This window comes from Lepidothrix coronata, unplaced genomic scaffold (assembly GCF_001604755.1).
Source record: "Lepidothrix coronata isolate B3197 unplaced genomic scaffold, Lepidothrix_coronata-1.0 Scaffold38, whole genome shotgun sequence".
NCBI lineage: Eukaryota > Metazoa > Chordata > Aves > Passeriformes > Pipridae > Lepidothrix > Lepidothrix coronata.
The window spans coordinates 5,351,862-5,366,718 of NW_016690218.1; the positions used below are offsets into that span (position 1 = coordinate 5,351,862).

General features: G+C 38.2%; 1 protein-coding gene across 15 annotated transcripts in view; it reads left to right on the forward strand.

Moving 5' to 3' along the window:
- ESRRG (estrogen related receptor gamma) overlaps positions 1 to 14,857 on the forward strand; it is a 391,578-nt gene that overhangs the window by 256,359 nt on the left and 120,362 nt on the right. For 14 of the 15 annotated variants that reach the window (XM_017812810.1, XM_017812795.1, XM_017812796.1 and 11 more), the window contains one exon: positions 10,950 to 11,365. In XM_017812810.1, coding sequence (XP_017668299.1) covers positions 10,963 to 11,365 — 403 coding nt within the window. In that variant the 5' untranslated portion in view covers positions 10,950 to 10,962. Of the gene's footprint in view, positions 1 to 9,418; positions 9,430 to 10,949; positions 11,366 to 14,857 lie in introns of those variants that run through there. The other variant, XM_017812808.1, reaches the window with a different exon arrangement.

A 14,857-nucleotide genomic window follows, 5' to 3' on the forward strand; every position in this document is an offset into this window, starting at 1 on the left:
TTCCCATTCAGAAAAAAACTGTATATTTCAAAACAATGGAAGTTCCATTTCTGAAGTTCAAGGCCAGTTTCTTTCTCAGAAATAAATATTAAAACTTCCAAGGCATGTTTTGATCAAAGCCATGGAAAGTAAACAAACAGGCAAAATATGCTTGGATTGGAATTCCCCAGGACCATCATATGGTTCCTATGGTTCCATGCCATGTGCTGCTGAGCAATGTTAGGCAACTCTTCACCTTTCTCTGTCTTGCTTTGTGCATCTCTAAGACTGAGATAGAGGTAATTCCTGGAAGTGTATTAAAATCGGTAAGTTAAAGATGAACATAATAATATATAATTAGTAACGTCACATTATTAGTAGTAATATTTGTCGCGGTCCTTTTTTTCCTTTATATGTTGATTTCAAGGGGAGCTGGTCAGGGATCTCTGTGTGGGAACCAGGAGGAAAGCTGAGTCACCGCTAGACCCAGTAGATGAGGGACTGCCTGTCTGAGAATGCTTAGCCATGGAAAGGCCTGGTCCTGTACTTTGTTTTCAAGTCCCACAGAAGTGATTGGGATTTTTATCATCATAACACAGCTAAAACTCAGACCACGGCACTCCAGAGACTGTTTTAAACCACTTTCAATTTTTGTCCCTACCTTTTTGGTTTCCTATAGATATTTGCATCTCATAATTTGAAAGGAATATTCTCTCCCTCATAGAATATTATGTCTCCGTCCTTTTAGTTTCCTTAGCAAAAATACAGTTTCAAGCTTTCAATATGAGACCGTGACAAAGTGATTTTGTAGCCAGTACTGAAAGTGACTAAACTTGACAACAATTGTATTTTATGACAACCTCTGCTTTCAAGTCCACAGCCTGCTTTCCTATCATCAGCTGTGAGATTTTTTTCTTTTTTTTTTCTCTCCCCTTTCCCCTGATGACTTTTTTCAAATGTGAGCAGTTCTGTATCTCTGCACTGACTGAAAACAAATCCTTTTACCAGGAGTGCATTTTAATGGGCGGCATGCTTCACTTAAGTCACCAGAACCTAAACAGCATAATATTCAATTTTTTACCAACCCAGAACCAAAGCTTTTCCTTGAGAGAGATGTTCATAAGAGTAGTGGAAGAATTAGTATTACAGAACTAAACCAGATTAGGAGGGAATGTGAATTAGATTTGGTAACAGATGGTGCCGTGGAAATTAAAGGTGCTTTGCGAATGGAAGCGACAGCAGCTTGCCTCTTTTCCTCTCCTGTCTCTCTCTTTCATGCGCTTGATAGACGGGTATAAATCACAACAATCCCGTCTTGACAGCCAATTTCGAGAATTTGATCTGGTTAAAGACATGGCTTTCCTGCTCCACTCACTGAAACTGGCTGCTATTTTATTTTTATACAGCACCTTGTCATATTTAGGAAAGTGGAATCACCTGCCTCCCTTTAATGAAATTTTCTTTAATTACAGTTTTAGCTCTTTAGTGTTAATTACTTTTCCATTCAGCCTGAGTTCTCAGGCTGTCTCATAGGGATGTATTTCTCTCCCCCACCCCACCTCCCTGCACTATTCACGCATATGCTTTCATTTTTCTAAAGGTGCTTTTCGTTGTTGGAAGTTGTTGTCAGATCCATTATAATTAGATCCTAATTATCAAAATCATCATTATTGTGTAGGAAGAGGAAGCATTGTAAACAACTGTTAAAGTTATAGGTTCTTGTTTGACAGAGGAGAAACCTTTCAGGATATACATGAATAATAAACAGGCAAACAAAAAGCCCTACTGAAAACTCTGGGAAACATATAAAGATCTGGAGAGCAAACCCCCTCCTTGAAAGGAAAATCCACCCAGGTTATCTCTTCATGCCTATTTGTTAGAGTCTAATCCCATATTTTTTTTGGAAAAGATCAGAATAAAATTACCCTATTTCAGTTTGCTTATGTAAATGTTCATCTTGGCTCCTCTCATTGAGCTTTCCTGATATAAAAATCACTTTTCTGATGTGTGTCAGGATTGACTTACGGTTGTCTTAATACAATTACTTTTTGTGTTTAGGCCAGCAAGTGTAAGTGAAGAGACTGCTGTGATGTGTGGAGGTGTGGAGATGCTTCTACCATACACATACACTAAAATTCCTCAGAGTGAAAGAGAAAAATAATGGCCTGTACCTAAAAAAAACTATAAAAATAAAACCCTCTCAAAGTAAGAGAAGATCCTTAGAGCTGGCAACTAACAGTTGGTAGAAATAAAGCTTCCTACTGGCAGTCAAATCAAATGTAGTAACAACTCAACGACTCCCTGCTGCTTGCTGACAGCATGGTGTAACACACTGGGACAAACATTCACTTAAACACTGATTGCAGGAAAACGTCATTTTCCAACTCACCAAGTAGCTTCTTGGTTGTGTGTGTGCCCGCGCATGGATGTGCAGGGGGGATTTAAAGCTGGTGGCGTGTGTCTGGGAGGACAGGCAGGACACACTGGAAGCCAGCTGAGTGAGGGGGTGGGAGAAGGGTCACTTGCTTTATAAGTTTTAGTCCTGAGTCTTTTAAGACGCTCACTCTCTGATACTATTTCTGGTGTGTTCTCTCTAATCGCTTCTCCAATTTAACAGAGCTTGGCGTGCAAATTATAATTCTTCTGTTATAAATCTGCAGAAAATCGGTGAGGGAGCTGGGTGGGGAGACAGGTACATGGTGTGCACACACCTACACTCTGCCTTTCAGCCATGGAAGGAAATTGCTGCCAAAAATTGTGAAAAATCTGATGATGCAAACTTTGACTCTCTCTTGAGACAGAAAGCATTTTTTTGTCCTCTTTTTCCTTTTGGAAAGTGATGAATGACAGCTATGTCTCTCTGATCTGTAGTACTGGCTTTCTGACTGGTGCAAGTAACTGCTTTTGATGCAGTAATCATTTCAAAATAATCCCTCTTTAGAAAGCCTGTTATGTTCTTGAATGAATCTTTACTTATTTTTGTAGGTTTTTTATTTTTCTCCCTTGAGGTAGCTGAATGTAGCATTTCATTTTCTTTTGCTATTTCAGCTGATTTCCCTTAATAAAAAGAATCCTCACAATTAATAGATGACTCCTTCACACTTTACCATGCCCTCTGGGGCCTAGAGACATCAGGTGGACTCCACCTGATACCACTGGAATATAACCACAAGTAGAATAATATTCCATGACAGAAAAACACCTTCTTAACCGGAGTTTTTGCTATCTTACAACATGTGACATGAATTACTATTCTGCAGTTTGAAGTAGAGGAATAAAATCTTACTCTTCCTGATCAGTATACTGATTTACATATGATGAGGTTTGGCCATAATTCTAGTAGCTTTTTAATTGAAAGTGTTTGGGCATAGGAAGTCTCTTGGTGTGAGTTGGTGCAGCTCTCAACTCTTCTCTTGCTTCAGAGCTGGCTTTTTTCAAGGATGTTAAGTACTGTAGCAACAGAAAATATATAACGTTAGCCTAGAAGTCAGTAAATGAGAGAATGTAAGTCAAAGGTATTACAGTGGTTTATTGTAGCTTCAAACAATAGCCATGTTCTAAGTGTGTGTAAAGGTTAGAGGCAAAGGAGAAAAAGAGAAACGTAAAAACTAAGTAGGTATATGAAGTATTTTGTGAGGTTTAAGTTGTGTCAGGACCATAATATATATACACAAACTACAAAATCATACATTTCTTCTATGTATAACTTTCAGGCATTCCAGAATGATTTTGATTCTAGGTGCCATCTACTTTTTGTGTTGCTTTCTCTTCAGTATTTACCTTTTTTTTTTTTTTAATGTATTTGAAAACTAAATCATCAGACCATACCAAAAAGGTGTCTTTTCCTACTTGAAATACATGAATTCCATACAAGTAGGCAAATCTTTTCTGCAGGAGATGTTCTGTGGTGATGGCCTGCCTAGTAGTAGTGCATAACAGCTAATAGGGTATTTTTTGCATAAAACACATGCAAAAATGAAGGTCAGCTTTGCAATTTTTATATCTGCTTTACTTTTTGCCTTTTAGTCAGAGTTTTATTTGGGTTTGTCAGTGTGCTGCAGTAATATGTATTGGGTACATTGGAAACCTTGTGTCACTGAGGGCTGGCATCTTTTCTGATGTCTGGTGTTTTGGCTCAAAAGTGCAAGGTCTTTCAGTATTCTTCCTTGTTTACTTTTTGTTCCCAAAAGAGTACCTGATGTAAAGAGTAATATTTTTTCCGTTTAAAAAGATGTAAATTCCGTTGCCTTTAAGTGCTTCAGCTTTTAAATTCAGAAGAGTAATGTTACAGTCTGTCAAACCATAGAATCTGTATGCTGCAGAGCCTGTGCATGTCTAAGGATACATTTAATTAAACCAGCATTAGTGCATCTATACAGACTTATTAAAACACTTAGTTTGTCTCAATAATATTGATTAAATAGCAGTAGTTTGTTTAATCTAAGTGTATTTTTGCTATTACTACATTACTTCCAAGTAATCAGGGTAATAGTCATCATCAGTGAAATATCACGTTAGTTATGAAGTAATGCCATAAGAATTGATTTAGACTTGGCAGGAAAGGAAGGCTTTCTGTCATATAGTGCCAAAGCCCGATTTGGATTATTAGAATGAGAGTTTTAAACATAATTTCTTTTCGTATAAACAGGGTGTGCTTTATAGGCTTATAGGTTATTCCATACTCTGAGTATCCATTATATCAAGGAACACCTCAGACAGTTAATTATGCAAAACATCGTGTAAGTAATTACACAGTATTATTATGCATTTAACAGTTTTATTGATTTGCCAGTTGCTCACTTACAGTATTTAGAGCTATAAACAAGAGATGCTCACCCTCAGTTGAAATAGGTCCAAGGAAATGAGCTAAAGATAAATGACAGTAGTATGCATTCTTGCATCAGATGTAATCCTTAAACGCAGAAGCTGTCAACAGTGAGAATTTGCAACACGTTTGGATACCTCAGGATCATTTCCTTCTTGTTAACAAAGTTAATCAGCCAGGAAGCATGGGGAATATACTTGAAATAGAAAGCGGAGCAAAAATGAATATTTATTTACAGTTGGAGAGGAGGTCAAAATAAATCCCCCGGTTTTTTAGGGTCTGTAGTAGTTGCAAGTCAGCCACTTGAATATTTTGCTTTTTTAAAAGCAGCATAAGAAACAAAGTGCCCTCTCAGATGAGGTGCAAATGTGAAGGGCCTGAGATAATGGCTTGTTTGGGTTTTGTTTTGTTAAACTAAAAATGACCACACTAGTCTTCTAGTGTCTTGTGTGTAGGAATTGCTTTAGCAGGACTTGGTAGATTGCATATCAGGCAATAATAACTGTTTGGGAAGCTGGATCCTCTGTCAGCAGTCATCAGCTAACTCAGGCCACTGCTGGTAACAACATGTTGGCTTCAAGCATTGCTTCTTCTATTCCGGCTGCTAGTGACAGCTGCTCTGGAAGAAGGCATTGGCTTGCTTTGCTTTCCCTTACTAAGGTGAAGTGGTGAAGGTTTCAAGAAAACGTAAAAGAAAGAAGAAAAGCAATGAAACGTTCAACATTTCTTAAAAAAAAACCAGCAGCAGCAACAAAAAATCCCCCACCACAGCTGTTCTGTTTTGCATAGGGTACTCTTTACTACGTGGTTGTATATGTGTGTTTATTAATAAAGACCTCGCGTCTAATAACAGTTTTGTTTGTGCGTGCATGGGGCAAGATTAGCAATACTTTGCAATTAATGATCTCATCCACCATGTTAACCAAGCAGGCCTTACAATATTTCTTATTAAAAGAAGAAATCCTTTCTTTTCCTTCCTCCAACTAAGCCAGTGCACCTTAATGCAATGATGATATGTTAGACCCAGCAGTTGTCAAAGCATCGTATTACTGTGATGCCATAATGACACCCTGTCTCTGTAAAGTAGTCATGTTTTCTCAAATCACACGTTGCACCGTTGATTTTTGACATGACACTTCATTCAGTCACTTTCCTTTTCTTTGGTGTCTCCATTCTCTGACAATAGCAGCTGGTGCCCATTTTCCTACTAAGTGATTCACATTTTGCCACTTTACTAGAGTGCAATTAGCTGAAGCAGAAAAAAATGCTCAATGTAAAGCAGCTCGGCTGAAATTGTTACTCAGCTCTTTAACAGGACCCGGTGAATGTCTTGAGGTGTTGTCGTGGGCGTCGGTGCGAGAAGCAACATTTTCTTTTCTTTGCCTGCAAACGTTTTTTTTTTCTGTTTTACATTCAGAGAGGTTTAGCACGTTCACTGGAACATGCTGCACTGTTTGTTGTCTACTGATTTTAGTATAGACCTGTGAAATGATACCGAAAGTAAGACAGTATTTAAAAGAAGATGTATTTATGGTCAAAGCAAGGATCTGGCTTCCATTCCTGACTCTGCTTCTGACTTACTGTGTCACCTAGACCAAGAAAATCTTTAATGTGTTGACATTCATAGCTAAGTATGAGGATAGTAAGACCTTTTTGGTTGACATCCATGTGAGAGGAATCTATGGGAGGAAAATCAAATGGGTTGTACTGTTAGCATGAAAAGTACCTAGGTGTGCATAATAACACCTGCCTTGCTGATGCTCCCACATAGTAGCTGTCATTACAAATGTCAACAGCTAACAATCCATTCTGATATTTATGGAAATAGGGCAGTTCTCTCTTCAAGAAAAGAAAAAACTTCGTGTGCAGGTAAAACTGGACTTTTGTTGATCTGTAGTAAAGGTGGGCACTTTAATTATTGTGACTAATCATTACTGTTACTGATACCACCAACACAGCTCTGAAGTAATGAATGATGCTGTAAGCAGAGCTTTTCCTGTTTGGAAAGGGAGCATGAAATGTGTTCATGGATTATGAAGTATTGGCATGTTGTTTTGACTTCCTTTGGGTATTGGTAATAAGACGAGGGAAAAGTAACTTTGTGAACCAATTATATGTATGGATGGAATATGAAGAGTTCCCGGTGGCTTGAATGAGCTTTTCTTTTTTAAGGCTATATACTGTAATCAGATGCAGTTAATTTTTGCACTCCACTTGTCTATTGATACTGATTTAGCCAGTGTCAGCACTGTCAATATCATTAGTAATGTGGCAGGTAGATGGAAATATGAATGTGATTGCATTAATAAATTCTTAATATATTCAGTCTTTCATAAGCACATAGCATTACAATTTATTCGCTATTGTTTAAGACTGTTTTAAAGCGGGAGTGTGTCATTGTACCTTACTGCCAGCACTTCCTGGCTTCAGGTCTTACTTAAATGAAGATGTTGTGAAGTAAATTTAGAAGGGATGTTAAGATTTGTGCTGCATATTGCATATTACCCAAGGCTTGCAGCACCCTATGTATTTTCTCTTGCGCATGGGCATGGAAATGCTTCTAGAACCGATTAGTTACTTTCCCTAAAGTTACTGAAAGGAAAATTTGCCTGAGATCTCCCATTTGTGAGAATTGGGACAGCCCACCACAAATGGTGCTGCCACCTATTTGGCTTAAAATCTAGTAAAGAAAAAAAACAACCCCACCAAGGCTTTAAAATAAATACTGTACGTTTTTATATGACACATGTTATTTCTATTCATAAACCTTAACTAAATTTAGATTTTTATTAATCCAATGTGACCTAAAAATTTTGCATTAACAGCACAATGTGGAATTGGGCTTATTCTCTTTGAATGCAGATAAAGCCATCATCTTGAAAATAGCTCTTTCTGACAAAAAGGTGTTCTTTTGAAATAAAGTCTTATTCACTACATTCCTCTTAGAGTTAATGTGAATTTTAGTGCCTCTAATTTTAGATTGAAGTGAGGTCTAGAATAAAACCCACCGGCTGACAATTGAATTTATAGATAGTTGTGAATATTTCAGGCTTGAATAATAGAGCTGTAGAATTTCAGACACAGAGAGGAAGAGAGAATTAAGCTCCAACTGTAGTTTTAGACTATAATGCAATGGTGTCTAGGAATTCTTCAGTCTAACGAGCTAAGTAGTAATTAGGAGGGAACTGAGGGAGGGATTTTACAGAGATCTAGCTTAGGCATTATTCCAAATGTTCAGCATGGTAATTTGATGGTGGCCACACCTGCCATCCGTATTAGATGGTTCTTGAATTACTTTTGTTCAGTAAGGAAGGAGTGAAAGCCGTAGGTGTCTGTTGCCCACCCACAGCCAGTACCCAGCCTTGTCTCTGTTTCACCTTCCGGGGACTGAGAAAGTTTTTGTTCTCAGAGTCAGGTGCTGTTGTTTTCACTTTTCCTTGGAATGGTTAATGTTTTAACTGCATTTGTGCTTTGCCAACGTGCACCAAATCCAGTCTGTACTGTTAAAGCTGGAGCCAAAAGCAGCTCTGTCTTGGTTAGTACCAGAAACTGCTACTTCAGAAGCATCAGCAGACTGGCTTTAGCATAGGCAGTGCTGGTGATCAGATTTTAATGCTTGGAGAACTGCGATTGTATTTTGGTTCTGACTGCTCGGAGTGGGAGATATCCACTTTTGTACTGGCTAAAACAACGTGCCTTTGACCAGCTAATTAGTTGCAAATGTGTTTTTCTGGAAGGGGAGGGGTGGCATTCGAGCTCATTATTGCACAAATTAGATAAAAAAACCAGCAGTGGGATCTTCCACAAGAACGTGCAGGTTATGACAGACTGTAGGCAGTGACTCCTAGTGCTGTATTTTGAGACTTTATGTGTGAAGTCTCAGCAGAAGGGAGGGGAAAAGAGAACCAGGTACCTGTTTAGTCAATAAAAGCATCTTAGTGTTAATGTGTAGAAAAATAACATAAAAAATTAGTAAAATGTGAAAGTTAATTGATAATTTTAATCATAGCTGTATAAAATTCAGTGCCAAAGAAAGAGGAGAGACAGAGAGACACCATGTTTTAGTACCCTAATAACTCCTAACTCCAGTCTAAGATCGTAATGTATGTGAGAGCGGTCCAGTAATTATAAGGTAATAAGTGGAGTGGTGGTGTAAGTGCTCTAAATTAAAAGGAATTCGCAGAGCTGCTGTAAGTCAGTGCCGACCCCCTTTCTTTCAAACGTTGACTTGAGAAAAGTGCTTAGCCCAGAGTGCAAGTAGAAAGACAAGAGAGAGCTATCTATTAATTACAGCACTCATTAACAGTGACGGCTACAAGGCAGCAGATGCAGAAGAAAAGGCACACGCTACTGCAGGCTGGCAAGGGGATTTCCCCCCCTCCAGTTCTTGAGGAAAGGACAACACAAGCAGGTGGTCCAATGTAATAAGATATTTTCACGGCTTTAACCTTCCCATTTCCTTGGTTTATTTGCTGACACCAGAGAGCTTGCTCCTTCCACCTCCCCAAATAAGCACTGATTTTAAGTTTAGAGGTTGACATTTCTGTACATCAATCTGGCTGTTTTCCAAATTCACACATTGTTTGTTTTCAATAGAATTTTACAGTACAAATGATAATTTAGAGGTCCTGACTAGGATCCATGGGCACTGATTTTAGGGTGAATCTCATCCTAAGCAGATATCTTTAATGAAGGCTTTGATCTCAGTTACCCTCATTGGAAAGGAAGCCAGCTCTCTGGATTTATATCTGTCTTCCACTGATGAATTTGATTCCGAATATTGAAGTAGAAATATATTTAAATTTTTTATTTTTAAACACAAAGAGGTGGAAAAGTGAAGACAAGATCTCAAAAATTAACTTAGAAAGTTAAAGTCAGTCTAATTGTCTGGACTGATATGTTTGCTTTGAAAACATGAATCCATAGCTCCATGTGGGTGGCCTTATGGGATAATTGCTTTTTTGCAGTTAATGTTTCTAGAGAAATGCTCATAACTGTCATCTGTACTTTGGCAGCTTCTGAGAGTGCTGTCAGGAAAATGCTGGATAGGCTATTTGCTACTGGGGTTTCATAATCACAGCTGTAGAAAATGGAGATAATATCTGATTCTGAGCTTTCTAATTATTATTTTTGTCCTTTGTTCAACCTAACTTAAGATGTGTTTAACAATAATAAAACACTTGGGTTTGGAAATAGACAAAGATTTCTCCCCTTATTCCCCCTGCAGAAAGCGTTTTGTTGGATCAGATGTTGTAAGGTTTTATTTCAGATACTTAATTCTGAAAATGTGAGAACTGAGAAGACAGAATCCCACCTTCTGAAAGACAAAATTTTGTGTAGAATTTCCTCTAATATATTTTTTTAATCCAAAAATGGAACACATAAAATGTCAGATCCTATAGAGCTGCAGATATATGGGGTAGTGGCATAGTTATTACTGGTTAGTCTGAGGATAATGGCTAGAAAGTAATTGCAGCCAGAGCTGATGAATCATTTCACTTAGATTTTGTGAAAATGGAGTCCAGCCTTAATTATTTGTTAGAGTTCCTCGTTGATGTGCTACTCCGTTACTAGATACAGCTATTTAGCTGTATCTATAATAAAGCAATATTAATAAAGGAAAAAGAAGATTGCAAGAGACTTGCTCTTCAATTCTGGGATCAGATCAATAGATGATGGATACGTGTTTTAGTCAAGTGCCTTGACAAATATTAATTATAGAGCAGAACATCTATGTGATCAAACTTGGAAGTATTTGTTTCTGATAATGATGGAATTTACAGAAAGAAAGTATAGATTGAAAAATGAAGACATTTAATAGCCAAGTCATCTTAATAGGATTTTTAAGATTTTTTGACTTGCTGGATGACAAGTTCAGAATTTAGAGTTGATGTGAAGTTGACATGTAGCCTAGAGGGCAGGTGGAGGGGACAACAGATGGATTTGGTCTCTTTAAAGTTTTTGTTTACTGCCTGTCTGGAGCTTTGACAAAGCTCTGTCATGCCCTTATGCTGATTACCTTCATGTAGAACAAGAAGTATTGACTAATGAATGAATGATGTGCAGTCCCTAACCCTTCCAGAGCAGCCTTAAAGAGCACTGTCTTTAATACACAGATTCTTCTTTCTCTCTCTCCCCACTACAGGCTTCTCTGCAGAATGTCAAGCAAAGATCGACACATTGATTCTAGCTGTTCGTCGTACATCAAGACGGAACCGTCGAGCCCTGCCTCTCTGACGGACAGCATCAACCACCACAGCCCCGGTGGCTCCTCCGACGCCAGCGGGAGCTACAGTTCCACCATGAATGGACATCAGAACGGGCTGGACTCACCTCCCCTCTACCCTTCGGCCACGGGGCTTGGGGGCAACGGGCCGGTCAGGAAACGGTATGATGACTGCTCCAGTACCATCGCTGAAGATTCACAGACCAAGTGTGAATATATGCTGAACTCGATGCCCAAAAGACTGTGTTTGGTGTGTGGTGACATTGCGTCAGGGTACCACTATGGAGTGGCTTCCTGCGAAGCCTGCAAGGCTTTCTTCAAGAGGACAATTCAAGGTTGGTTATTCTTTAAACTTTCTTTCTTTTGCTCAAAATGAAAAAGTACAGTCTTAGACTGAATCCTGTTAGGTCTTCAGACTGTACCTTTTCATTCTTCATACTGTGTGGTCCTACAGATATTGGTCACGAAAAAGCCCCCTTGGGCTTCTTCGGGAGTTCTGTCTGTCATGTTAAGACCCCTGCCATGTTTATTTTGATTCTGAAAAATAGAAAATCACTGGAACTATCCAGTGCACGTTCAGATTTGGTTTTTGTATGAGTTTGTCATGGATTCCCATAAATGCTTGTTGTGAAGGAAGCAGAATGCTTGCTGAAGGTTGTTATGTACTCCTCTTGAACACACCTGGTGGCACACAGGGATCATGCTTGTGTTTTGCTCCTAGTTACACCACTGCCGTACTTAAATTGTTACAGAAATCCAGTTTAATTTTGTTAAAGCACTGGTGCATTTTAAATTGGTACAAATGCTTTGTGCCTATCAGTGTATTAATAACTGGTCTTTCACCCATTATATACAGTGGCCTTCAGCGCATTTAACAAATAACTGTAAGATTACGTTCTGAGGAGAGTAAGTTGGCAGCTTTTGGTCTCTGCTCAGTACTTTGTACTAATCTGTTCTTGATACCTGTTACAAATATGCCACATATTTTGGCATAAATTAGTATGAATGGGATAATTTGCATGACCGCTTCTACTAGCTTCAGAATCTATGGAGACAAAATAACCTTCTACTTTGATTTAGATATCATCCTTTCAAGTAAAATTGAAGGTGCTTTATTTAAAGAACATGAGGCCAAGCTTGGCCTGTACAGGAAAGTAGTGTCACATTAAATTAAATTCAGACTTCAGAGACTAAAATTAGGTTGCTAAGTCCAAATTTAAGCTCCTCAATAAAACCAGCTTGATTTTCATACATGTCAAGCACCTGGAATTCTCAGGAAAGACCGTGCTATCTATTGACACACTTTTCTTTTTAAAAATGAACATAAAGTGAGATTTAGTTTATAATTTCACATAAACCAAAATTTCAAATATTTGGTCAAGATTTTTAAAATATAGTACTTCCATATTTAGTGTAAAATTAATAAGGAAAAATAATGAATGTTATTTTAATTTATCCATTGCTGAGGCAATGGCCATCTTGTTCTTCTTTCATCCATTTTACTGATGGAGGGATTTGCGCTTTCTACTAGCATGAAGTACCCATTTTACCACCGCCATGTAACCACTAAAAAAAAACATTAGACTTTAGTTGTTCTGATGGAGCAGAATGTTACACTGTTTGCAAGCAGTAAAGAAAGATACCTGTGAAGGTTGATAGTGGTGGCCTGGGTTCCTATGTAAAATGATCACACATGTAGAAACAGTGTGCTCATTTCAGATGTCTGTTTTGGAAAAAGTAAAAAAAAAAAAAAAAAGTGAGGTAGGTGATTTCACTTGACCTTCAAGAACATTTTCAGAAAAGCTCAAAAAAATGTTTCCACTGAAGCAATTTGTATTTTGTGGTTGCTAAACTTCAAGCACCGATTTCAACCAGCAACTCTGTTTTTATAAATGGTATTTAATTGCTGTGTAATAGCTGCCCTACAGGGCCGAATTGATGCATGATTATTTTAGTCGTATTGTGAGTATGAAAAAAAATGCCACAGAAACGTTAACTGATTGAAGTGTTGACTTCTGGCAGCAATTTTACACCACACCACAGACAGCAAGTTTCTGGGCATGGAAGCACAAGACAGGGACGTCATTCTCCAGATTAGCAACCTGGACTTGGCCATGCAGCTCAAGTTAGAACTGGCAGCTGTGCAAAACGTCTCAGTACAGTTAGAGCAGTAGCTGCATCAGCAGGTGACAGTGCTGTGAAGACAAAAAAAATAATGCAGTAAGGCAAAACCAGGCATCGAATGGAAAAGCAGTAATGAAGAAACTAAGAATAGGAAGTATGTTACCATCATAATGTCATGGCAGCATCTTCACTTATGATGCTGACTAATCTGGCACAACTGCTGAGAATTTTCAGATGCCATCCAAAATAATGGAAGCTACTTATTTTGGTGAATCAAACCATGAATTGTGGTAAGTGACAAAAAGTATTTAAGAAAACAGTGCTTCTTCATGTTTTGAATGGGCAAATTCTACCTTCAGGCTTGCTGAAGAGTAATTCTCCTGAGGGTTTTTTGCTCTAATTGATAAAATTTAGTCCCAGTGTTCTGGAGGTTGTTCTTCCCTGTACCCCATTTCACTTCCTCATTCATATCACTTTCTTTCTCTGCTTGTTTTGAAGTTGATTGCTGCATAACTGCAAATAAGAAAACAGGAAAACAGAAAAAAACAAATACAAAATAGAAAACCAGACTACCCGAAGAGTAAAATACTGTAACTGCATATGTAAGGATAATATATCTCGGCTCAAAAAATTGCTTATTTTAAATGCTAATACCGTAACTGTGATGGGTACTTAATTATAGATGCAATGAAAAAGAACTTCTGACTTCCTAAACCTTGCTTGTTGATCATTCATCAGTTTACTAAGTTAGCTCAGACTTGTTGATCCTAGGTGCTGCTCCCGTTGACGTCATGGGCACACCTGCTCTGACTTCAGTGGGAGGAAGGCTGAGCTGATAAAGTGAGATTGTGAAGCACATCTTGTGTTCACGAAAGGCCCAGTGTCCTTTCCACTGAGTCAATGGGAGTCTTTCCATTCTTTCCATTTCAAAGGAATCTCTTGAAATATCAGTAGGTGAAGGCCACAGGCAGCTGCTCAGGGAACCAGCACAGTATCTGTACACCACCGGCATCTTTTACATGAGGCAGAAGTGAAGTGTATCACAGGATACCTGGTAGCCCCTACACAAGGCAAGTATCACTCTAATGTAGAGTATACACCTGTTTTTAAGGGTAATGGAGATTATCATTCCCCTTCAGATTCAGCAGTTTAATCTAAAAAACATCCCTTCCTGGATTATGATTTATCCTCTTCTTCTTCCTGCCACTTGGATTCCCTGCTAATTTTGTTAAAAATTAAGAAATTAAATTAACTGTTTTGAATTAGAAGGAGTAATTCTGTCTTTTTTGAACATAGATATTTTTAACATAGCAGAGAAATACATTTGGATTTGTGGCAAAGAATGCATAATTATGATAAAAATCAATAATATTATAAAAAATCAGAAACAAGAAACTGCCTGGCTAAAAAAAAAACCCAAAAATAAACAGAACAAAACCCACCAAAAAAGAGCTCAATATACAAAATCAGTGTCTTCTTAGGTCACAGTAGAATCCAGTGATGTTCTGCCCCATTTGTGACATGTTAGGGATGGGAGAACTGGATGTTCTCTCTGCTCAGGCTAATACTCACTGAGCTGCAGCTCTCAGTTTGCTTCTGGGATAATTTACATGGTGGCTGATTGCAAATGTCTCACAGATATACACACACAGCCAAATCTCCCCAAAATTGGCTTAACATCAGGAATAGCAGAAAATAGCAAC